The sequence below is a fragment of the Rhinatrema bivittatum genome, chromosome 4 (assembly GCF_901001135.1).
Source record: "Rhinatrema bivittatum chromosome 4, aRhiBiv1.1, whole genome shotgun sequence".
In the NCBI taxonomy this organism is placed as follows: domain Eukaryota; kingdom Metazoa; phylum Chordata; class Amphibia; order Gymnophiona; family Rhinatrematidae; genus Rhinatrema; species Rhinatrema bivittatum.
In genome coordinates, this window is record NC_042618.1 from 102495301 (window position 1) to 102521308 (window position 26008).

At 47.3% G+C, this 26008-nt stretch overlaps 1 protein-coding gene across 1 annotated transcript in view; it reads left to right on the forward strand.

The window, feature by feature from the left end:
• The window catches only part of KNL1 (kinetochore scaffold 1), a 629191-nt gene that overhangs the window by 223605 nt on the left and 379578 nt on the right, over positions 1 to 26008 (forward strand). Inside the window, 1 exon segment of the mRNA XM_029598563.1 lies at positions 22174 to 22330. Within this exon segment, the coding sequence (XP_029454423.1) occupies positions 22174 to 22330 (157 nt within the window).

Here is a 26008-nt window from a genome sequence, read left to right on the forward strand (position 1 = left end):
AGACACTGGTCACCGTCCTGACACGGTTCTGGGTCCGGAGCAGCATCAGCAACCACAGAGCTGCCATCGAAGCGGCACCAGCCATCAGAGGGCCATTCCTACGGTGCTCTCGGTAGCCTAAAGTGTTCCCCACTGACACCGGTGCAGGGTGCCGTGCCTCTTCGGGGAGCCGAGATGAGCCGGCAAAGGCCTCGTCCCCCTCCATCAGTCCTAGCCACCCAGGACTTCCAGGAGGAGTTGAACTGCAGGGTGCAATCGGCGGTGCTCAAAGCGCTACAAAGCATTGAGCTGCCAGTTCCACAGACCTCCGCCATCAATGTTAGCACCACTGCTGGAGCATCTGGACATCCTTCTTGGCCCTCTATGCCCCATCGGCCACCAATGCCCTCCTCTGGGAACAATCTTGACTCTCGAGTCCTCCAAGGAGGAAGATGTGGCCGGTAACATGTTCCCTCACCCATGGTTCCCCGAGCCACTGCTGGACTCTTTCCGGCTTACCACAGCCGATGATCCCTTCCATGCTGGAGGAACCACCTATGCCCTCAGAGCACAGAGCGATGCCCCTCACGGACCTCGCCCTTGGCGTCTTGGTCCAAGTGAGGATGAAGGGCCAATGACCCCTGGGGTGATGACTCCACGGACTCCTCCTCAGAATACTCTGACAACCCCCTCTCGGAGCCCTCTCCTCCAAAGGAGCAACGTCTGTCGCCAACCGAGGAACTATCTTCTGTGAGGTTTGTCAAGGCTGTTGCTCAGGCCATTCCCTTTCAGCTCTTTAATGAAGAGGATGCACGTCATAAGATGCTGGAAGTCCTCCAGTTTATTGACGTTCCTAAGGAAATCGTGGTGGTTCCAATTCACAATATTTTTAAGGAAGTCCTCCTCCACATGTGGGAACACCTCATTTCCATCTCCCCATTTAGCAGGCCGATGCCACCTACTTGATGCAACAGGCCCTGGGGTTTGATAGGAGATAGCTCCCCCACAAATTGGTCGTGGAGTCTGCCTTAAAGGCCCAGCATTCCCATGGCTCCGCTTCTGCAGGATGTGAGCATAGGGAATTGGATGCAATGGTACGGAAGATTTTCCAAGGCGCCATGCTGGTTGCCCGCATAGCAGCCTACAACTCTATTTGACTCAGTACAACTGTAATCTCTAGAAATGAGCCCAGGATTTTGCAGAGGGCCTTCCCCAGCAACAACAGGAAGCCCTTGCTGCCATTGCTTCACTGGGTCTGGAAGTGGGAAAACACGAGGCGCGTTCCACCTACAATGTTTTCGAAACGGCAGCCCGCTTAGCCACCATGGGCATTGGCGCCAGAAGGATGGCTTGGCTCCAAGCCTCGGATTTCCGGCCGGAGGTTCAGGACAGGCTCACTGACCTCCCTGTACAGGCGAGAATCTGTTCGGGGATAAGTCTGGGATGCAGTAGCGCAGCTGAAGGACCACCATGATACCTTTCAGCAACTTATCCGCTAGTGCCTTAGAAGAGCCATCCTCTGCCAGGAAATTCTCAGTTCTCAAACCTTTTTATCGGCAGAGGAAATATTACCCTCTGGCCGCTCAGACTCGCCCAAATCAAGCCAGTTCCAGGGGTCGTCCCTGCCAGCAGTGGATCCCCTACACCCCAACCGGCTCTCCAGCAAGCCCCAGCCACTGGCTTTTGATTGGCGGTGAGGCCCGTAAGTCAGCTGGCAGTTACCCCTGGTGCCTGAACCCCCAGTTGGTGGCAGGCTCCTCAGCTTCGCCTGTCACTGGGAAGATATAACATCGGACCACTGGGTCCTCGCCATTGTTCGCCAGGGGATACCATCTGCACTTCAGCCGGCTCCCAGAGACCTCTCCTCCATGTCTATCGTGGGGTTCATCTGCCCATTTGGTCGTTCTTCACAGAACTTTCCGCCCTCCTTGCAGCAGGCGCAGTCGAACCGGTCCCTCGCTATCAGCAGGAACAAGGGTTCTACTCGAGGTATTTCCTTATCTCGAAAAGGAATGGTGGCTTGCGCCCTATTCTTGACCTCAGGGCGTTGAACAAGTTTCTCGTAAGAGAAAAATTCAAGATGGTCTCTCTGGGCACGCTGATCCCACTCCTCCGAAGAGGAGACTGGCTTTGCTCTCTTGACCTCAAGGAGGTGTACGCAAATATTGCGATTGTCCCCAACCACAGGAAGTACCTTCGCTTCGTGGTGGGGAATGCACATTTCCAATACAAAGTGCTGCCCTTTGGGCTGGCATTGGCCCCCCGCGTCTTCACCAAATGCTCAGCGCTGGTGGCTGCCTATATCAGGCGTCATTCAGTCCATGAGTTTCCATACCTGGATTGACTGGCTAGTCAGGAGCGACTCCCGCTCCAGGGCCTTGCAAGCTCTGGCCTTGACGGTATAGACCGTGGAGTTCGTTATCAACTTCCCCAAATCGCACCTCTGTCCGTCCTCTCAGCTGGAGTTCATAGGCGCCATGTTGGATATGGCACAAGCGAAAGCTTTTCTGCCCAGGGACTGGGCGATTGCCCTTGCCTTGCTGGCTACCTTCGTCCGCAACAGCAGGAGGGTGCCAGCCAGTCTTCTGCTGCGTCTACTGGGCCACATGGCGGCCTTCTTTGGCCCGCCTCCGCATGAGGAGCCCCCAGTGGGCCTTGCGGTCCCAGTGGCAATAGGCATCTCCAGATCTAGAGGCTCCGGTCACTGTCATGGCCTGATGAAAAGTTCTCTCCAATCTGGAATGCGGACTTCCTTTCCAGTCCACACTACCCCAAGTGACCCTCACCACCGATGCTTCCCCTCCCCAGTGGTGGGGAGCCCACACGAATGGCCTACACACACAAGGCCTTTGGACTTTAGCCAAAGCACGTTGCCAGATAAAGGTTCTGGAGCTTCGGGCAAAATGGTACACCTTGTGGGCAATCAGGGATCAGTTGTTGTCCAAGGAAGTTCAGATCACGACGGACAACCAGGTCACGATGTTGTACATTAGCAAACAGGGTGGCACGGGCTTGTTCCTCCTCTGCCAAGAGGCGGTGTAGGTCTGGAATTGGGCCCTCTCCCAAGGGATGTATCTATGGGCCACCTACCTACCAGGTCACCTCAATGTGTTGGCAAACAGTCTCAGTTGCTCCTTCCAACCACACAAAAGTGGTTCCTCAGCCCAGCGGTGGCGGCCGACCTGTTCTGCCGATGGGGTATGCTGGATGTGGACCTGTTTGCCTTCCCTGTCAACCACAAGGTGAGCAGGTTCTGCTCCCTAGTAGCAGGGAACGACTATCTGGCCTGTGATGCCTTCTTCCTTCACTGGGGGCAGGGCTTCCTGTATGTGGACCCCCCCTCTACCACTCTTCTCGAAGACTCTGTCGAAATTTTAGCAGGACAGCGGGACCATGATCCTCGTGGCACCTTCCTGGTCTTGACAGGTTTGGTTCTCACTTCTCCAGGACCTGTTAGTGCGTGCGCCCATCCCGCTGGGGACAGCATCTGACCTCATATCACAGAAGTAGGGCACCCTGCGCCATCTGAACATCCGGGCACTGGCCCTCACGGCTTGGATGTTGAGCGTATAATCCTCCAGCCGTTATAGCTCTTGGACTGTTTCTAGGGTTCTGGTAGAGTCCCGGAAATCTTTGACCAGGAGGTCCTACAGCTCGAAATGGAAGCGTTTTTCCATCTGGAGTGGAGGGTATAGTTTAGACCCCCTTCTTGTGCCCTCTCCCCCAGCTGCTGGACTTCCTGTGGCACCTATCCGAGTCTGGGCTTCAGACCAGTTCCATCAGGGTGCACCTCAGCACTGTCAGCTCGTATCACTGAGGTGTCGCTGGTACGCTCATTTCTGTCCAGCCCGTAGTTAGCCGTTTTATGCAGGGTCTCCTCCAGCTGAAGACCCCTCTTCGGCCACTGGTGGTGTCCTGGGACCTCAAAGTTATCCTGGCAAGACTGATGCAGCTTCCCTATGAGCCACTGCAGTCCTGTCACCTGAAGTTCATCACCTGGAAAGTCATATTCCTGGTGCAACACTTCCGCTCGCAGGATCAGTGAGCTTCAGGCACTGGTCATGTACGCACCGTACATGAAGTTCTTCCATGACCGAGTGGTTCTGCGTACGCATCCTAAGTTCCTGCCGAAGGTCGTGACTGATTTCCACATCAGTCAGTTGTTTTAGCCTTCTATTTCAATGGCACGGCGAGCCACAGGCAGTCCACCCAGCTCTTCATGTTGTTTGGCTCCAACAGGCTGGGAATGGTGATGGGATAACAGACCTTGTCTGACTGGCTTGCAGATTGTACTTCCTTCTGATATAGCAAGCGGGCCTCCAGCTGGCTGGCAGGGTGAAGGCTCACTCTGTGCGGGCTATGGCAGCGTCGGTGGCTCATTTGTGTGCAAGTCCCCATCAAAGAAATTTGTCTGGCCGCACTCTAGAGCTCTCTCCACACGTTTGCGGCTCACTACTGCCTTGACAGGGATAAGTCATCAGAACAGTGCCTTCGGTCAGTCCGTCCTGCATAACCTGTTTCAGGCCTGAACCCAACTCTCTCCGCTCGTGTTTCTTGTGGGAACCAGACTGTCTCCTTTTACCCACAGTGCAGCAGTTGTTATGCCCGTTGGCATCTTGTTTGGTCTCTGTTCTCTAACTGAACATGACTGTCTGGAGCTCTGTTCTCACCCACATGTGAGGACTGCCATCCTGCTTGTCCTAGGAGAAAGCGCAATTGCTCGCCTGTAACAGGTGTTCTCCTAGGACAGCAGGATGTTAGTCCTCAAGAATCCCACCTGCCTCCCTTCGAGTTTGGGTTCACCTTCAGTTTATTTTATTTTTCGCTCATCTGTTTTGCTATGTTACGAGACTGAAGGGGAACCTCGTGTGATGCGCGGATAGTAGCAGGCTGGGCATGCTCAGTCTGCTGCTCAAAGCTTCTAGAAACTTTGACAAAAGTTTTCTGTGCCGGACTCCATCGGATGATGTCACACACATGTGAGGACTAACATCCTGCTGTTCTAGGAGAATACCTGTTACAGGTAAGCAACTGTGCTTTTTCAAATATGGACCAATTTAGGTCCTATGCATATAAAATCATTTTTGACACTTTTCTACTTGGAGTTGCTTAAGGGAATAGGCAGGAAAATTGTAGTGAAACTGCTTAAAAATTTAAAAATAACTTAAGAGTAACTTGAATGAATCATAGCTTGGCAAATTAAAAAGAATGAATTTCAGATAGTGTAAATGCATTATGTGAAGATACAACATTCACAACCAGAAGTGTGGTGGTTGATAAACTATATAAAGAAGATTAATATAAAAAAGACATTTTTCTTATGCTGCAAAAAAATCAGTGGACTGGGGTAAAGATGTCAAAACTGGTACATTCACACTAAGCAAAATTTTTAAAGTGCTATATGAAAACATAATTTTCGGAGAGTAAAATATCACACCAACTCAATCTATGCATCTGCACCAGGTGTAGGCAACGTCTGTCCTTGAGTGCCACAACCAGGTCTGATATTCAGGATATCCACAATGAAAATGCATGAGGTATATTTGCATGCATTTTCCTCCACTATGTGCAAATATATTTCATGTATATTCGTTGTGGATGTCCTGAAAACCAGACCTGGCTGTGGCATTCCAGGACCAGAGCTGTCTATCCCTGATCTATACTGTACCAGAAAATGTCTCAGGATTCAAATTAAATGAGACAATTTCTCTGCTCAGGCTCTGCAACAACAAAAAAAAAAATTCTACACATTAACAATGTCTTGCATATTCATGAATGTAAAAATATTTTTTATATTTTGGGAGAAAACACTGTAGAGCTGGTAGTTTTTCCCACATACAGCAAGCCACACAGGCAGGTGACAATATAGATTACATTTGAAGTATTGCAGTTGGAAAAAAAGTTCAAATCAAATCTTCAACTGTATCTGTAATGAGATGATCTAAGATCCTTTCTTCAGTGTAAAGTGTGCAAACCATATAACTTGCATGGTGAATAAGTGAATTTGCTAAAATTTAATATCCACTTAGCAGAGGTTTTGGAACAATTTAAGTGCAGTACTTGTACAGTTTCCACACTTTGCTCTGAAAAGAGGTCAATTGGCATAAATTTTCTTGAATTCATTGTCAAAAAAATGTATTATTGGTGGAAGATATGTGGCACAAACAAGGTACCATCCAGGTTACCATGGCCAAACTTATAAACTGTCAACCCACCTAATCTCTTGATAGTCTATTTTCAAACAATTTTTCTGTGAAACATTTTTGTGCATTTAAAAATAAACTCAAAGTGCTATTTATGATATTCATAGATTATTAAAAAGTGGTGATACTTAATTGGAAATAGTTTCTCCCAGGACAAGCAGGATGGTAGTCCTCACATATGGGTGATGTCATCAGGCGGAGCTCTATTACAGAACACTTTTGTCAAAGTTTCTAGAAACTTTCTAGAAACTTTGCCTGGCACATTGAGCATGCCCAGCAAGCCATGATCCCTGTGTCTCCCTTCAGTCTCTTTTTTTTTCCGCGCTGCAGTTTGCCTCGCGTTTAGGAGCTCTGTGAGATTTTTCTCACAATTTTTCTTCACGGAAACACTTGAAGTTTTACTTTACAAATAATTTCCCTACATGGGTCTCCCTTCACATACATTTCATCGGCGCTTGGTGAGTACTATGCCCTGTTTTCCGGTCGGTTCCTGTCACTTCACTGTCGGCTCCCCCAGGTTACCAACCGAATTGCGACCCTCTTTTCTCCCTATGTCTATCACCCTCTGTCCGCCCCACGATGCCCGCAAGTGTCCTTACTGCGATCTTCCATCGGAGCTAGAGGGATTGGGACGTCTATGGTTCCTGTTGTCGCCAGAGCCGCCATCGGTGCCCCTGTCTGTGCTGTTCATACTATCGAAGCAGTCATCGATACTTCCATCGATGCCCTCGACTAAACAAAACACTCCATACTTCGGGTTCTAAACCAGAGCCCCGTGTAATCCTTGGGCGACAAACAACGCCTGGAGCAGTAGAGGCACAGTGACCAACACCAATTCCATCCGGGACAGCGAGGGCATCTTCCTTGGTGCTGGGTAATGACCGGGCCGAGCACCGTGGAAATCATCACCGGCATGGTGACCGTCCGTCACAAACACTATCCATGACATCTGTGGGCATCTTTCTTGGAGCTGGAGAATGTCCGGGCACAGCATCGAGGGAAACATCATCGCCGGCACAGACGTGGTTCCGCGTTCGGTGCCGGCACTGATACCGCAACAGCATCAATGCCCGTTGAGCCAGTTGCAAAGCGGTCCCGGGTACAAGAGTCTCCATGGCCTCTGCACCCGAGGCACTGAGGCGTTCCCCACCAGTGACGGGTACTGAGCCACCACAGATTCATGTGGAAGTGCCAGTAACGCCTAGCCTGTCTCCCCCTGTAGCTGTGCTACCTATACTAGTTTCCAGGGAGGAGCTGGACATCATCGTCCGTCAGGCTGTCCTCAATGCCTTCAGGAATCTACGAACACCAGAGCCATCTATATTCGCACCGGTGTGGCACCTACCAACGACAGCCTAAGTCATCAACGCAGACTCGTCCTTCTGAGCCTCCACAGATCCCTATACCTATCCCGGGATTCTCGAAGGGCGATGGGTACTCTAATCCCGCTTCGGCACCGATCCCATCGAGACCTAAGTAAAAGGATGTGTCTGAAACTATCCTTTTCAACCTGGTCACTAAAAAGGACCAGACGTTTTCGGGAGGTTCTAGGTCGTAACATCTTCGAAGAACCATATTGGTGTCATATATTGCTATTGACCAGCTATGTTTGACACAGCACCAAGGGAACCTCTCTGCCATCCACATGAAATTCGAGCAGCATGTGATTCCTTCGAAACTTCCTCTTGTTGCCAGCAACAGGACTCCGTACTAGATGGTAACCTGGCTTTGATCTCTTGTTTTCATCTGTCCTGGGTCATGAACAGACAATTACTTATGGAGCCTCAATTTCTAGATACATTAAACAGTAAATGTAATGAATATGTGGAGTTTAATTATGATGTGATTTAACATGGTTGTGTGGGATGCTACCAAAGCAGTGATTCGGGGACAATACTTCTGATCTTTCGATAGGCAAAGGCAAGGTAAACTGGATTCTGTTTTGTTTGAGCTGCAAAGGCTCAAACAAGACCAAAGTCTGCAGATGAAATCCTTAAGAGATTGATTTTAGTCATGGAAGAAATCAATTTGATGGAAAATGCCCAAAAGGTGCAACATATGAGGTGCAATAAGTTTTGTTTTTTTGTTTTTTTAAATGAGCATGCAAATAAACTGAGCATGTTACCCTTTTCAGGTGCCAAAGAAGCAAGAATTCACAGACATGGATCATAAACAGACAATTACTTATGGAGCCTCAATTTCTAGATACATTAAACAGTAAATGTAATGAATATGTGGAGTTTAATTATGATGTAATTTAACATGGTTGTGTGGAATGCTGCCAAAGCAGTGATTCGGGGACAATACTTCTGATCTTTCGATAGGCAAAGGAAACAGCAGCAGGGATATGGCAGTGGTGGTGGCCAGCACATCCTCATGGGAACCCTGAGATTTGCAAGAGCAAACCCTGTCAGACTCAATGCAGGTTGTCTCCTCCTTGCAGAGCAATCTGGTAGGGCAATGGGGCAGCACTATGACTGCCACAGGAGGAGCAGTGACCAGCGAAGCAGCAGAGGTGATTTTCAAGCAGAAGAATGCTGAGCTGCATAGAGAGAGGAATATCTAGTAAGAGGATATGATGATCCCCCTTGTACAGGGCCTTGGTGAGGCCTCACCTGGAGTACTGTGTTCAGTTCTGGAGACAGTATCTCCAAAGGGACAGGGTGGAGGCGGTCCAGAGAAGGGCGACCAAAAGGTGGAGGGTCCACCTAAAATGACTTACAAGGAGAGATTGAAGAATCTAAATATGTACACCCTGGAGGAGAGGAAGAGCAGGGGGTGATACGATATAAGCTTTCAGATACTTGAAAGGTTGTAATGATCCATGGTCAACAACAAACTTAGAAAATGGCGAGGGCCATCCATTGCTCCTTTCATGTGACAGGGGCCGACCAATGGCACTGGTAGCCCCTGTCACATGGTAAGGGCAAAGGGCCACGGCACCATTTTGTTTACTGGCAGCTGACGGCCCGAGAGCGGGAGATCGTTCCCGGGACCCCAGCTGGACCACCAGGGACTTCGGGTAAGTTTGGGGGGGGGGGGGGGGGGGGGGGGGGGGGGGGGTTTGTAAATAACCAAATTTGAAGGGTTGGGGTGGGTTTTTTTTTAAAATTTGCTCCTCCCCCCAGCGCTAACCCGAACAACGAATTATCCCAGGCAAGCAGGATGCTAGTCCTCATATATGGGTTACGTCACTGACTGAGCCCTATCACGGAAAATTTTCTGTCAGTTTCTAGAAACTTTTGATTGGCACACTGAGCCCACTTAGCATGCCCAGCATGCCATGATATTCTCAGCCACAGGGGTCTCCCTTCAGTCTTCATTTTTCCGCGCTGCTTTTGGCATCACGGAGCAGGAGCCTGTGTGAGATTCTTCACACAATTCTGACTAAAAATCAGATCAAAATTCAATTTTTTTTCTGTCCCACAATCGGGGTGTCTCTCGTTACCACCAGCTGGTGAGTAGATTAATTCCTTTCCGACTCATTTGAGTTTAAAAATTTTTCGTCAGATATCCATCGACAGCTGTCGAGGTTATCATGGCCACAGGATTTAAAAAAATGTCCCAAATGTAATCGGACCATGATTATGGATCCACACCTCGTGTGTACTTTGTTTGGGCCAATCTCATGATGTTTCATCCTGCCCAAAATGTGCAGAAATGACCGCTAAAGATCGGAAAGCACAACAAGAAAAGATGGAACATTTGTTCCATCTTCAACTCTTACCTTCCCCATCGATGTCCACTCAGTCGTCTCCGGCCGGAGCTTCAAAAAGGATAATCCTTAAAAAAAAAAACAAAAAAAACAAAACGTTGTCTGGAAGGTTCAGGGGACCATTTATCACCGACCCCCATCGGCTAAATCAGCATCGGCGCATCGGTCAAAACATCGACATCCTTCGATTCCGGAATCTCTACTATCCCCGGAGAAGTCGACAGCGGCCTCGCCTACAGGAAACACCGAGGCGTTCACCTTCTGTCGAGGTGCCAGACATCGAACCTCCACAGGGCCCTGTGGTAGGACCGATAATGCCCCCCCCCGCCACCACGTATAGCTGCTCTGCCTACATCAGCTATTACGGAGGAATTGAGCGGATTTATCCGCCAAGTGGTGCTAGAAGCGCTCCAAGAGCATAGACGCCAATGGCCTTGCCGAAGCCCTCACCATTGTCGATGCCGGGGCCATCTCCGAAAACAGGACCAGCACCGATGCCGCTACCTGGGGCTCTAGGGCAACTGGAATTTGCTTTATTCCAAATGCTAATGAATAGATTTGACGCCCTCATCGGTGCCATCCCACCGTAGCCTATCTCTACTAAACCTGCAGGACTAGGAGATGTTCCTGGACAGAGACCTGTCAATGATCCTCAACCAGGGCCTTCAGGACTCTTTAGACCACTGATTCCATCACTTCCACCGAGGTCTTCTCCTACTTCTCCTTCCAGACAAGTGCCATACGACTCATGGGAGGAGAAAAATACTGATTCTTCATCGGAAAGCTTCATGTCTGACCCGTCTCCTCCTGAAGGCAGGAAGAAGTCTCCATCAGAAGACTTGTCCTTCGAATTTCATAAAAGACATGGCAGACACAATCCCTTTCAACTTAGTGTCTGAGAGGATACAAGACAGCAGACTTTAGAAGTCTTACAATTTGTGGATCCTCCAAAAGAGGTCCTGGCCATTTCTATCCATAAAGTACTTTTGGAGTTACAGCATAGGCTTTGAGAACATCCATGTTCCATTCTACCTATTAATAAGAGTGGACGCTACATATCTTGTCCAACATGTTCCTGGTTATCAAAAGTCACAGTTACCGCGTCAATCTGTAGTAGTTGAGTCGACTCAAAAGAAGTCCAAAAGAGTATGACCTCATTCCTCCACTCCACCTGGGAAGGATCATAGATTCCTAGACTCTTTAGGGAAAAAGGTATTCCAAGGAGCTATGCTCAACTCCAGGATAGCATCCTATCAACTTTATATAATACAATACCAAAGGAATCTATGGAAGCAGATGCAGGAACTTTCTAACTCCCTACCTCAACAGTACCAGGATGCAGCTCAGGCCATTATACATAAAGACTTGAAGTCCAGGCTGCCTACGACAACTTCGAAACATCTTCAAGGGTGGCAGCTTCAAGAATCAGTGCATGTCGCTAGGCCTGGCTAAAAGCCTCTGATCTCAGGCATGGAGGTACAAAAGAAGCTGGTGGAATTTGCCCTGCGTAGGCGACAACCTCTTTGGGTCGAAGGTCCAGGACGCAGTGGCCCAACTAAAAGAACACAAAGACATTGCGCCAACTGTCATCAGTTCCGCAAAACTCTTCCTCATCAATGTCTCGCCGTCCACCAAGGAAAGAAACCAGAAAACCTTTCTACAGGCAGAGACGATATTATCCACTGGCATCCAGGGGTAGATCTTCTCGTCCACAAGAAAAATCTCAGCCCAGACAGCCTAGAGCCACTAGGCCTCAACCGCCACCGCAGACTGGACCGGCTGCAGGTTTTTGAGGCCAACACCAGAGAGCAAAGCCATCTCCACATTCCCAAACCGAACTTGCCAGTAGGAGGTCAAGTTTCCTCCTCCTGCAATCATTGGTTACAGATAACAGACCAATGGGTACTCTCAATAATATCATGAGGTTACCAACTCAATTTCCTCTCAACTCCAAGAGACTGTCCTCCAAAACCTCTTTCGCTAAACAAAAATCACATAATTCATCTACAAGCAGAATTATCCACCCTTCTGAGAGCAAAAACCGTAGAACCATTGCCCCGGACTCAGCAGGGCAGAGGATTCTACTCCCGTTATTTCCTCATTCCAAAGAAAACCAGAGGCCTACGTCCCATCCTAGAACTCAGAAATCTCAACAAATTTCTAAAGAAAGAAAAGTTCAGGATGGTTTCTCTAGGCACCATGCTTCCCCTTCTTCAAACAGGAGATTGACTTTGTTCTCTGGATCTAGAAGATGCTTATGCTCACATTCCAATATTCCCCCCTCTTCGCAAGTATCTGCGTTTTCTGGTGGGTCGTCAACATTTCCAGTACAGAGTACTACCATTCGGACTTGCCTCAGCTCCCAGAGTGTTCACGAAATGTCTGGCAGTAGTGGCAGCACACTTACACAAGGAAAGTGTACACTGTTTCCCCTATCTAGATGACTGGCTCATCAGAAGTCAATCTCAACAAGGAGCTCTGGCTTCTATCAGCCGAGCAATTACTCTGCTTCACTTGATGGGGTTTCTCATCAATTACCAAAAGTCCCATCTCATTCCGTCTCACATGCTTCAATTCATCGGAGCAGAATTGAACACCATCCTTTCAAGAGCTTTTCTACCCGAGGATTGAGCAGACACACTCTCCCTATTGGCAAACTCGCTACACTCGCAGAAACAAGCAACAGCTCATCAGTATCTAATTTTACTAGGCCACGTGGCCTGCACAGTTCATGTCACTCCTATGGCCAGACTAGCCATGAGAATAACCCAATGGACATTAAGGTCACAATGGATCCAAGCCATTCAACCACTGTCTTCTCCAGTTCAAGTAACCCACCAACTACGTTCTTCTCTCCTTTGGATCAACAGACAACTTGCACAAGGGCCTACCCTTCCAACAACCAGTCCCACAGATAACTTTAACTACAGATGCATCCACCTTAGGCTGAGGAGCTCACATAGACAAGCTCCAAACCCAGGGTACTTGGACAAAACTCGAAGCAATATTTCAAATCAATTTCCTGGAACTTCGAGCTATAAGTTATGCTCTGCATGCATTCAAGGACTGCCTTTCACACAAGACTGTTCTGATTCAAACGGACAATACAGTAGCCATGTGGTACCTGAACAAACAGGGAGGTACAGGCTCGTATCGCCTTTGTCAAGAAGCCGCACAAATTTGGGACTGGGCCCTGACACATTTCATATTTCTCCTGGCCACTTATCTAGCGGGCATCCACAACGTAGTTGCAGATTGCCTCAGTTGTCAGTTCCAACCACATGAGTGGTCCCTGGATCCCTTAGTAGCAACCAGGATATTCCAGCGTTGCGAACAACCAACAATAGACCTCTTTGCATCACACCTGAATCACAAAGTGGACAGGTTCTGCTCTCTGCACAGGCAGAAACACCAGCCAGCCAAGGATGCCTTTGCTCGCCCTTGGAACTCAGGCCTTCTATACGTATATCCTCTGATATCGCTCATAATCAGAACTCTAGTGAAGCTACAACAGGATAAGGGGTCCATGATACTCATAGCCCTGTATTGGCCTCGACAAGTATGGTTTCCCATACTTCTAGACCTCTCGATCAGAGAACCAATTCGCCTGGGTGTAGCTCCCAATCTCATAACTCAGGGTCAGGGCAGGTTGCGCCATCCCAACCTTCAATCCCTATCTCTGACAGCACCACTCAATCTTTCAACTAATATCTCTCAAGTGCTTATAGCTTCACGTAAACCTTCCACACGAAAGAATTATTCTTCGAAATGGAAAAGATTTACTTTGTGGTGCACGCAAAAAGAACATTGACCCTTTCTCCTGCCCCACACCTTCTCTGCTAGATTACTTATGCCATCTTTCAGACTCTGATCTCCAGACCTCATCTGTACGAGTACATTTAAGTGCAATCTCTGCTTACCATAACAAGATGGGAGATGCACCAATATCCATACAACCTCTTGTCAGTAGATTTATGAGAGGTTTAACTCACCTTAAACCACCAATACGGCCACCAGTCACAGAATGGGACCTGAATCTGGTCTTAAGGCTCATGTGTTCTCCTTTTGAACCCATGAATTCCTGTGGTGTTAAATTTCTCACATGGAAGACTATCTTCCTCATAGCCATTACATCGGTTTGAAGGGTTAGTGAGTTACAAGCACTTGTCACGTACGCACGCTCTACAAAATTCCTACATGACAGAGTGGTTCTCCGGACACATCTAAAAGTCCTCCCCAAGGTAGTTAGGAATTCCACTTGAACCAATCCATAATTTTGCCCACATTCTTTTAAGGTTAATGCTATAACCCCCTGTTCCTTGTAAACCGATATGATATGATCTGTATCATGAATGTCGGTATAAAAAAGTACTAAATAAATTCTTCCCAAGGACTCACTCTCACCAAGGTAAAAGGGCCTTACATACCTTGTACTGTAAACATGAGCTAGCATATTACTTAAACCGCACTGCAGTCCATAGAAAATCCACTCAACTCTTTGTATCTTTTGTTCTCACAGGACAAGCAGGATGGTTGTCCTCACATATGGGGGACATCATCAAGATGGAGCCCAATCAAGGAAAACATCTGTCAGTTTCCAGAACTTTGACTGGCCCCTACTGGGCATGCCCAGCATGACACTAACCCTGCAGCCAGCAGGGGTCCCCCTTCAGTCTTCTTTTTTCCGTGCAGCAGTAGCCTCGGGGTAAAGGAACTGTGAAGAGATTCCTGACAGGAATTTTCCTCACAGAATTACTAAAAGTTATTTGCCCCACAGGGGTCCCCCCCCTTTAACTTTCTTAAGTCTGCAGTACTCCAGTAAATTTTTAACCGTTTTTTGGCGATTACCGTCGCGTTTCGTCCACGCGGCATACTGACCGTCAACCGAACCGCGGCTCAATTTTTGCCATGGCGTCGGGGTTCCATCGGTCCATCGGTGCCCGGACTGTACCCGTACCATGTCTATCTGTGTAATGTGCCTAGGACGCGAACATGATATACTTACCTGCACCAAATGTGCCTTAATGACTCCAAAGGGTCATAAGGCCAGAATGGAGAAGATGGAACTTCTCTTCCGTGCTCAAACCCCGACCGCCCGCCATCGACGACTTCTCGGCCATTGACACCCTCCACTCCCCCTCAGGATCGAGGGGATCATAGGGAAAAGCATCGCCATAGACATGTAAGACTCGGACCATCGAGGGAGCGAAATCATCGACCTTGCCATCATCCGAGCCGCTGTCGAAGAGACCCCGTCCAGGAAAGGCACCGAAGATTCCTGCTACCGAGTCACCAAGGCAACCCTCACCCGATCGGGGATTGGGAGCCACGACTCTGCTTGTAACGGTGGTCCCTCCGGCTATGCCTCTGTTTCCTTCTTCTGTTCCGGAGTCGGGGCTGCTTGCTCCAGGTCTCCGAGAAGAACTGGACCGGATGGTTCAGGAAGCCATCGACAATGCGATGCAACATCTTCAGGTTCCTCCGACACCGGCACCGTCTGTGGAACCGATCATCGATTCGATTCCAGCAGCATTGGCACCGCTGATGACCACTTTTCCTTCGATGGCTCCCGGGTCTCCGATGGCTCTGATGCCCTCCCCACTGACTACTTCATCGTGAGGAGAAACACCGTTTCGCATTCCCCCATCGGGGGTTTTGCCTCAACCATCGATGCCGATACGTCCATTGGCACCACAGAGTCATCCATCGATGCCTTCGATTCCTGGACCGGTGCCCTCGATGCCATCTCTGTGCCTCCGATAATTTCTCCGATTCCTTCTGAGCAAAGGTCGGGTCCTTCAGATCTTCAACCACCCTGTCCCCCTCTAGTCCCTAGAGGTGCAGGTGCTGACCCTTATGTCACCTGGGGTGATGACACCTCAACAGTCACCGATGATTTGCCCTCACCACCTTCACCCACTTAAAGTAGGAAGTGTTCTCACCCAGAGGACCTCTCCTTTATAAATTTTGTGAAGGAAATGTCTGAATTGGTCCCTTTCCAATTGCAGACTGAGCAAGATGATAGGCACCAGATGATGGAATTACTCCAATTCCTGGATGCCCCCAAAGTAATCACCTCTATTCCCATCCATTAGATCCTTCTTGATCTTGATCTTCTTAAGAAGAACTGGGAACATCCTGGATCAATTGCTCCAGTACATAGAAAAGCTGACACCACCTATTTGGTGCAATCAGCCCCAGGTTTTCAAAAATCTTAGCTTGATCACCACTCAGTTGTGGTAGAGTCTGCATAAAAAAGGGCAAAGAGGTCAAAACCTCACTCATCTGTTCCTCCTGAAAAGGAACAGAAGTTCCTTGACTACATTGGTCGCCAAGTATTTCAAGGGGCCATGCTCATCTCCCGAATAGCAGCCTACCAGCTTTATATGACCCAATATAACAGGGTCATCTTTAAGCAGATACAGGACTTCTCAGAATCCCTGCCTCAGCAATTTCAAGAACAATTGCGAACCCTAGTTAATAAGGGTTTTGAGGCAGGGAAGCATGAGATTCGAACATCTTATGACATTTTTGACACTTCCACAAGAGTGTCTGCAGCTGCCATTTCAGCAAGGAGGTGGGCCTGGCTCAAGTCTTCTGACCTTCACCTAGAAGTTCAAGATTGATTATCCGACCTGCTTTGCATTGGAGATAATCTGTTTGGCGAGCAGATTCAACGGACGGTAGCAGAATTAAGACCATCATGAGACTCTAAGACAGCTCTCTTTGCCTTCTGACTTCTCCTCAAAACAGCCTTTTAGAAAGGATTATAAGAAGTCATTCTTCCGCCCGAAGAAGTCTTACCCGCCACCATCCAGATCCCGTGCCACGAGACCCTATCAAAAACCACAGTCTCGTCAAGCCCGAAAACAAAAACCACAAGCAGCTCCTCAACCAGGACCTGCTTCAGGTTTTTGACTTTCATTTAGAGAGCAGCAGCCAAATTCCTCTCTCCCACATACCAGTAGGGGGTCGATTGTACCTCTTCCACATCATATGGCATTCAATCACCTCCGACCAATGGGTATTAGCAATCATTGCTCAGGGTTACCATCTGAACTTTCTCGCTCTACCACCAGACTCCCCACCTCTGCAGACGTGGAGAACATCTGATCACTCCATTCTTCTGGATCAAGAGGTCTCCCTCCTTCTCCAGTCAAGAGCGATAGAACCCATTCCTTTTTCCCAGCAAGGCCTAGGGTTCTACTCCCGATACTTTCTAATTCCCAAAAAATCGGGAGGCGTCCGTCCTATTCTAGATTTACGAGCTCTGAACAAGTACCTTCAAAGAGAAAAGTTCAAGATGGTCACCTTGGGATCGCTTCTACCTCTTCTACAAAGAGGAGACTGGCTCTGCTCTCTCAACCTCCAGGACGCATACACCCACATTGCGATAACTCCAGCGCATCGCAAGTACCTGATGTTTCTAGTAGGCCCCCAGCACTATCAATATCGAGTGCTCCCGTTCGGCCTAGCATCTGTATCACGAGTCTTTACCAAATGCCTCGTAGTGGTCGCAGCCTTTCTCAGAACTCAGGGTGTCCACATCTACCCCTACTGGACGATTGGTTAATCAGGGCTCCCACTCAGCAAGCTGCTCTGTCGTCCCTCAATCTAACCCTACACACTCTAATTTCGCTAGGATTTCTCGTCAATTATGAGAAATCCTACTTAGTCCCATCTCAAACCGTATCGTTCATTGGGGCAGACTTGGACACCTTACAGGCAAAGGCTTTCCTACCTCAACAACGGGCACTGACTCTTGCATCCCTTGCTCACCAGCTGCAGTCTCAGCGCTCCACGACTGCACGCCAATTTCTCGTGCTCCTGGGACACATGGCGTCCTCAGTCCATGTCACACCAATGGCCCGCTTGGCCAAGAGGCTCATGCACTGGACTCTGAGGTCTCAATGGACTCAAGCCATTCAGCCTCTGTCGGCCATTGTCCAAGTCACTTACTCACTCCGTCTGTCCCTCGCCTGGTGGAAGAATCAGACCAATCTCCTCCACTGATTGCCCTTCCAGGTTCCAAATCCTCAAATTATTCTCACCACCGACGCTTCCAACCTTGGGTGGGGAGCCCATGTAGCCGATCTGCAGACACAAGGCTCTTGGTCTCCAGAGGAAGCCAAACACTAAATAAATTTCCTGGAACTTCGAGCAATCAGATATGCTCTCAGGGCTTTTCAGTATCGCCTCTCAAATCGTCATCCTGATTCAGACTAACAACCAGGTGGCCATGTGGTACATCAACAAACAGGGAGGCACAGGCTCCTTCCTTCTGTCAGGAAGCTGCGCAGATGTGGGCGGAAACTCTCTCCTGTTCGATGTACCTCAGAGCCACCTGGTTGCCAGGACTGGACAATGTTCTGGCAGGCAAGCTGAGTCGTATGTTTCAACCGCATGAGTGGTCTCTCAACCCCTCGGTAGAGGACTCCATCTTTCAACAATGGGGATATCCTCAGATAGACCTCTTTGCGTCCCCACAGAACCGCAAAGTGGACAACTACTGCTCTCTCATTCGCAGCAATCTCTCTCAACCCAGAGACGCATTCTCCCTCTCTTGGACAAACGGTCTGCTCTATGCATTCCCTCCACTCCCTCTTCTCTCGAAGACTCTCGTGAAGTTGCATCAGGACAAGGGAACCATGATCCTGATAGCACCTCACTGGCCACGCCAAGTGTGGTTCCCAATACTTCAGGACCTTTCCATCCACAGGCACATTCCCCTGGGAAAGGACCCGCTTCTGATCACTCAAAACGACGTGTGCCTATGACATCCCAATCTTCAAGCCTTGTCCCTGACGGCATGGATATTGAAAGGTTAATCCTTCAGCCACTTAACCTTTCCCAGCCAGTTTCCAGTGTCCTGATTGCTTCACGGAAGCCTTCTACGAGAAAAGCTCACTCTTATAAGTGGAAAAGGTTCACGTCATGGTGCTCTTCTCAGTCCCTTGACCCCTTTCCCTGTCCAATCCCAAAATTTTTGGATTATCTCGGCATCTGTTGGAGTCAGGTCTTAAGACTTCCTCCATTAGAATGCATGTCAATGCGGTAGCTGCCTTCCATAAAGGTGTCGGGGATGTTTCTATATCAGTACACCCCCTGGTAACACGTTTCTTGAAGGGCTTGCTTCACATCAAACCTCCACTACGTCCTCCGGCCCCTTCTTGGGACCTTAATCTAGTTCTAGGTCGGCTCACGAAACCACTTTTCGAGCCTCTTCACTCTTGTGACCTTAAATATCTTACGTGGGAAGTGATTTTCCTTTTGGCTATCACTTCAGCTCGCAGAGTTAGTGAATTGCAGGCTCTAGTTACCTATCCACCTTACACTAAACTTCTGCAGGACCGGGCGGTACTCCGCACTCACCCGAAATTCTTACCTAAGGTAGTTTCAGATTTTCATCTTAACCAATCCATCATACTACCTACCTTTTTTCCCAGGCCCCATGCCAACCCAGGAGAACAGGCTCTGCATACACTTGACTGTAAACGGGCTCTAGCGTTCTACCTCGACCGTACAGCTACTCACAGAGAAAGCACTCAACTCTTTGTCTCTTTCCACCCTAACAAGTTAGGGAAGCCTGTGGGTAAGCAGACTCTCTCCTCCTGGTTGGCGGACTGCATAACTTTCTGCTACCAGCAAGCGGGCATTCCATTTCATGACCGTATTAAAGTACACTCTGTGAGGGCCATGGCGACTTCAGTAGCACACCTACGATCGGTGCCGTTTCCTGACATTTGTAGGGCTGCCACTTGGAGTTCTCTCCATGCCTTTTCAGCCCACTATTGCTTGGACAAAGCCAGAAGACAAGATTCCATCTTCGGCCAGTCTGTCCTTCATAACCTTTTTCAACGTGACGTACCAGCACCCTTCCACCTGCCCGGTGGAGTTCAGGATGCGCTCGTCCAAATTCTACCCCAGTTGTTGTGCCTGTTGCACGCCTTTGGGTACATTTGGTGCATTTTCGGACATCCTCAGCTCTGTACTCACCCATATGTGAGGACTACCATCCTGCTTGACCTGTGAGAAGGCAAATGTTGCTTACCTGTAACAGGTGTTCTCACAGGACAGCAGGATGGTAGTCCTCACGAAACCCGCCCGCCACCCCGCGGTGTTGGGTTCGTAACGTTTTGTTGTTTTATTTTTCGGCACTGCCTGTAGCTTTCAAATAAGACTGAAGGGGGACCCCTGCTGGTTGCAGGGTTAGTGTCATGCTGGGCATGCCCAGTAGGGGCCAGTCAAAGTTCTGGAAACTTTCACAGAAGTTTTCCGTGATTGGGCTCCATCCTGATGATGTCATCCATATGTGAGGACTAACATCCTGCTGTCCTGTGAGAACACCTGTTACAGGTAAGCAACATTTGCTATCCAAACAAACCGGGTAATCCAGTGGGCAAACACACTCTCTCCAACTATCTAGCAGATTGCATAGAATTCTGTTATGAAGAAGCAGGCCTTCCTCTCCAAGGGCGAGTAAAGGCGCATTCAGTAAGAGCAATGTCAACCTCAGTAGCACACTATCATTCAGTGCCAATTCTTGACATATGTAAAGCGGCAACATGGAGTTCTCTTCACACCTTTGCAGCTCATTACTGTTTGGACAAAGAAGGACGACAAGATTCAGCCTACGGACAATCTGTCTTAAAGAACTTGTTTCCAGGATAATCCCAACTCCTTCTACATCCAACCTGCTGTGATCTCCGGCTGCCTGATTTTCACCAACAATACTTCAGTGTTGCTTCACTACAAAATGACTCGGCCTCTAGCTTGCTAATCACCCATATGTGAGGACTACCATCCTGCTTGACCTGTGAGAAAGCAAATGTTGCTTACCTGTAACAGGTGTTCTCACAGGACAGCAGGATGTACTCCTCACGAAATCCATCCGCCACCTCACGGAGTTGGGTCCGATTACGTTTTATTATTTTATTTTTGCTAAAGCTTATTGCCACATACGAGACTGAAGGGCGCGATCCCTGTGGCTGAGAATATCATGGCATGCTGAGTGGGCTCTGTGTGCCAGTCAAATGTTTCTAGAAACTTTGATAGGTTTTCCCGCAATAGGGCTCAGTCAGTGACGTCACCCATATGTGAGGACTACATCCTGCTGTCCTGGGATAACACCTATTACAAGGTAAGCAATTTTGCTTTTTCCCCGAAGTTTGTGGAAAATCTGTCTCAGGATTCGGGTCCTCCGACCCTTGCTGAATTGGACTGCCTTTGAAATTTTCGAATTTGGCAAAAACGATTGCACATCCCTACTCTCTGCATCAACGGCAGGGGGTGGCAGGAAATTCGAATCCAACAGTTACCAACAAGGGCCCTGAACTTGGTGGTCGGTGAAACAGATAGTATGGGAAAATAAGTGTGGGAGCTTGCTGGACAGACTGTGGATGGGCCATTTGGTCTTTTTCTGCGTCATTTCTATGTTTCTATATATCTGTGAGGACTAACATCCTGCTGTCCTGGGAGAACACAGGTAAGCTATTCTTTCTTATTGGTTTTAATGCACTGCATGTGATATTTTGAAATGTTAATAAATAATCTAATACAAAAAATTTTAATTTTTGTATGCACTGAATTGGAGCAATGAGAAGAGGTCTCATAACTTTGAATGCTGACTTCCCTGTACGTACCTGGATCAGTCCAGACCGTGGGTTATGTCCCCAATCCAATTTTAATTTTTGTATGCACTGAATTGGAGCAATGAGAAGAGGTCTCATAACTTTGAATGCTGACATTTTCTGGTATAGAGAAGACACATAGTTGGAGTTGGTGTGACTGATTATATTTTTTGAAAATGTTTTCATATAGCACTTTAAGGATTATGCTTAGTGTGAGAGTCTGTTTCCATGACACCCTTGTTCATTTTTTTCAACATACATTAAATTTTCTCCTAGTTTATATGAATCCTATTTATGTACTTCTGTCTTTGATCACACTTCTGGTTATGATTGGACACCCTTGTAATTTTCTTATGTTTCTCTGCACATAATTTTTGTCTTAACCTTACAACATTGCCAAGAGCATATATGCAGTAAGCAGTTCCTTTAATTTTTAGAACAATCTGCATTGTAGATGGTTTTTGATTTCTGCTCTGCTGTAGCTCAGTATTTACACCCACAATAAACATGGTAAAAGCTAAATTGTGTTTTAATGGCATGTCATAATTTGGTCTATGTAAAAGCTTGTATATACAATTGTTTTTAAAGAAAAACTTGAATTGGTGTCTTAAACCATTTTTGCTAAAATACTATGATACTATTTCAGGCTTCCCATCTAACTAGTTCTACAGAGTCTGACCATCTAGTGGAAAATGGTACAACTGAAAGCTTTCCTACTATCTTAGCAAAAAGCTTAGATAGAAATTACAGCAGCAGCAGCTCGCAAGACTCCAGAACAGATGGGACATCTGTAGATCTTAGCAGTAAGAGATTTTTTTAATATTATTTATTAAAGCATTTTGTTGTATCTTTCATCCTAAAGAAGTGGATAAGAATTCCCTCCCATCCATAATTCCCTCCCATCCATTATCTCCTAAGAAGTCTGGCTTTATTGGTTTATTGCAAAACTGATATTCATACAATTAGTACCTAAATATCTTTATATGATACATCTGACTCATGTTATATAATAGTATTTATCCCAGGACAAGCAGGATGCTAGTCCTCACATATGGGTGACGTCACTGAACGGAGCCCAGGCGGGAAAACTTTGTCAAAGTTTCTAGAAACTTTTGACTGGCCCTGTGAGGCCACTGAGCATGCCCAGCATGCCATGATATTCTCTGCCACAGGTGTCTCTCTTCAGTCTTCGTTTTTCCGCGCTGCAGTTTGCATCGCGGGTTAGGAGCCTTGAGAGAACTTCTCAACTTTGTGACTAAAAAGTCACACATATCCAGCGATATTCTCTGTCACAGTTTTCAGGGGGTTTTTTCTTCACCGGCTGGTGAATACCCTCTTCATAATTTTCTCTTTAGGAGAACATTTTTTCTCTCAGAAATTCCGTTTTTTGCCTCGACGGCCGTCGATCACAACATGGCTACCGGTTTTAAAAAATGTCCGGTATGTGCCCGTAAGATGTCGTTAACCGATCCGCATCTCGAGTGCGTAATTTGTCTCGGCGAAAAACACGACGTACAAAATTGCCCGCAGTGTGCCGAAATGACGCCGAAAACAAGAAAATCCCGGCTCGAAAAGATGGAACATTTGTTCCACTTACAGTTAATACCATCACCTTCGACGTCATCTAAATCGTCTCCGGCTGGAGCGACAAAGCGCGTACTGCTTAAAAAATCTACCCCGGGACCGTCGGGAGATCGTTCCTCCTCCTCGTCCACGTCGACAACATCCGCTGACCCGCAAAAGTCTAAACATAGACACAGACAGTCATCGACTGAGTTGGAGTCCCATGATCCGTCGACGGAAAAGCGGCCACGTGTGGAGGAAACCTCGGGGTCTTGGCCTCCTCCTCCGATCTCGACATCTGAACCCCTGCAGGGCCCTGCAGCAGTTCCAACGCCTCAGCCTTCGCCACCGCTTACAGCTGCTCTGGTACCAACAGTTGTAATGCCGGAATTGTCTGAGATCATCAGACAAGCGATTTCAAAGGCTTTTCAGGAGCAACTAATTCCGACGGGATCGTCGATGCCGATGCTTCCAGCATCGATGCCGGCCTTGTTGCCGATGCCGGTTGGACCACCGATGCCGGCGTCCCCCTTGACGCCGAGGACGCTAGACGAATCGACGTTGACACCACGGATAATCACCACGTCGACGTCCATCTATGCGCAACTACCATCGACGGCTACGAGGTCCATGTTACCACCTCCATCGGAGAAAAGACCTCTCTCGACGTCGACGTCGAGACCAACACTAATACCATCGATACCCATACCTATGGATGACGATGAGGTCCATGACCTACCATCTCTACAGCGTCTGCTTCAGAGATATCAAGATGTCATCGACACCTTACCCAAAAAACCTGATAAACAGGATTTTCCATCTACTCCAGCTGAAGAACCATTGCCAGGTCCATCAGGTCTACATTTTCCAAAAGGATCCACTCACAGACAAGAGGAAGAAGAATCCTGGGACAGCCAAGATACAGAATCCTCTTCAGAGGATTTCATGTCGGATCCCTCCCCTCCTGACTCCAGAAAGAAGTCTCCACCTGAAGATCTGTCATTTTCAAATTTTATCATCAAAAAACAAGGAAAAAAGAAGAACCAAAAAAATTTTTTATCACAAAATTGTGCTCAAAACTTTTTTTGTAGAATAAGACTGACCGTATCGGCAAGCCTGACGACACCCCTTGAATGAATTAACAGGGGTTGTCCGGACTTCTCGTCATTTACAGTCAACCTTTTTCAATTAAATTTTTACAATTTTTTCAATTATTTTTGTTTTTAAATAGTTTTTTATAAATGTTACTTAAAAAATGTTTTTTTAAATCCAAGGCAATTGTATCCAGTTATCTCAATCCAGAGACACAATTGTTTCCATTTGACTCAGTCCAAAAAATTATTTTCAAAACCAAGGAATGTAATTTTCAATAAACAAAGGACAAGAATATTTGTTAAATAACCTCGACACCCGGCCGATGTTTCGCTACTGCTTCATCAGGAGCATGACATTATTTACTTCCAATATCTCCCGTCGATATTCTATACAAGGAGCATATGAAAATCTTGCTTGTCCAAGCGTGGTGTTTCCTGCATTTCCGGAAGCCAGTTGAGACGGTACACGTCCACAATGAAGGATTTTTCCGGGCAATAATGAGAAGCGACAACCCTGAAAAATGAGACCGCTTTTAAAATGTTGAGCGGATATAGGCTGGGTAAGCTCCCGATGAAATAAATCTGACGGGAGACACCACGTTTGGACAAGCAAGATTTTCATATGCTCCTTGTATACAATATCGACGGGAGATATTGGAAGTAAATAATGTCATGCTCCTGATGAAGCAGTAGCGAAACATCGGCCGGGTGTCGAGGTTATTTAACAAATATTCTTGTCCTTTGTTTATTGAAAATTACATTCCTTGGTTTTGAAAATAATTTTTTGGACTGAGTCAAATGGAAACAATTGTGTCTCTGGATTGAGATAACTGGATACAATTGCCTTGGATTTAAAAAAACATTTTTTAAGTAACATTTATAAAAAACTATTTAAAAACAAAAATAATTGAAAAAATTGTAAAAATTTAATTGAAAAAGGTTGACTGTAAATGACGAGAAGTCCGGACAACCCCTGTTAATTCATTCAAGGGGTGTCGTCAGGCTTGCCGATACGGTCAGTCTTATTCTACAAAAAATTTTTTGAGCACAATTTTGTGATAAAATTTTTTTGGTTCTTCTTTTTTCCTTGTTTTTTGATGATTAATTGAATGGAAAATTATTAGCTCTTTTTTTGCTTATTTTCAAATTTTATACAGGACATGGCAGACACCATCCCCTTTAAGTTGGAGGCAGAACAGGACTCTAGGCAACATACTTTAGAGGTCCTGCAATTTGTGGATACCCCAAAACAAGTTTTAGCCATCCCAATCCACGAAGTACTGTTAGACTTACAGCACCGAATCTGGGAACACCCATCTACAGTGCCAGCTATAAACAAAAGGGTGGATTCATCATATTTGGTACAATCAACTCCAGGGTACCAGAAATCTCAACTGCCACATCAATCTGTGGTAGTTGAATCTGCACAGAAAAAATCAAAAAGAATCCGGCCTCATTCCTCCAACCCACCGGGCAAGGATCATCGCTTCCTTGATTCCTTAGGAAGGAAGGTTTATCAATCTTCAATGTTAAACACCAGAATCTCTGCATACCAGCTGTACATGACACAGTATCAGAGAAATTTATGGAAGCAGATGGAGGAACTCACCAATTCACTGCCTGAACAGCTTCAAGAACCTGCACAAGCCATTTTCCCTGTACGTACCAGGATCAGTCCAGACTGCTGGGTTATGCCTCCCCTCCAGCATTTGGTCAGAGAGAAAACTGAAAGCACCCCCTAGATATACTGGTGTGCCACCTGCCATCCTTCAGTATTTCCTGACTCCAGCAGATTGAGAGACATAACCTGCAGTCCTGTCTATC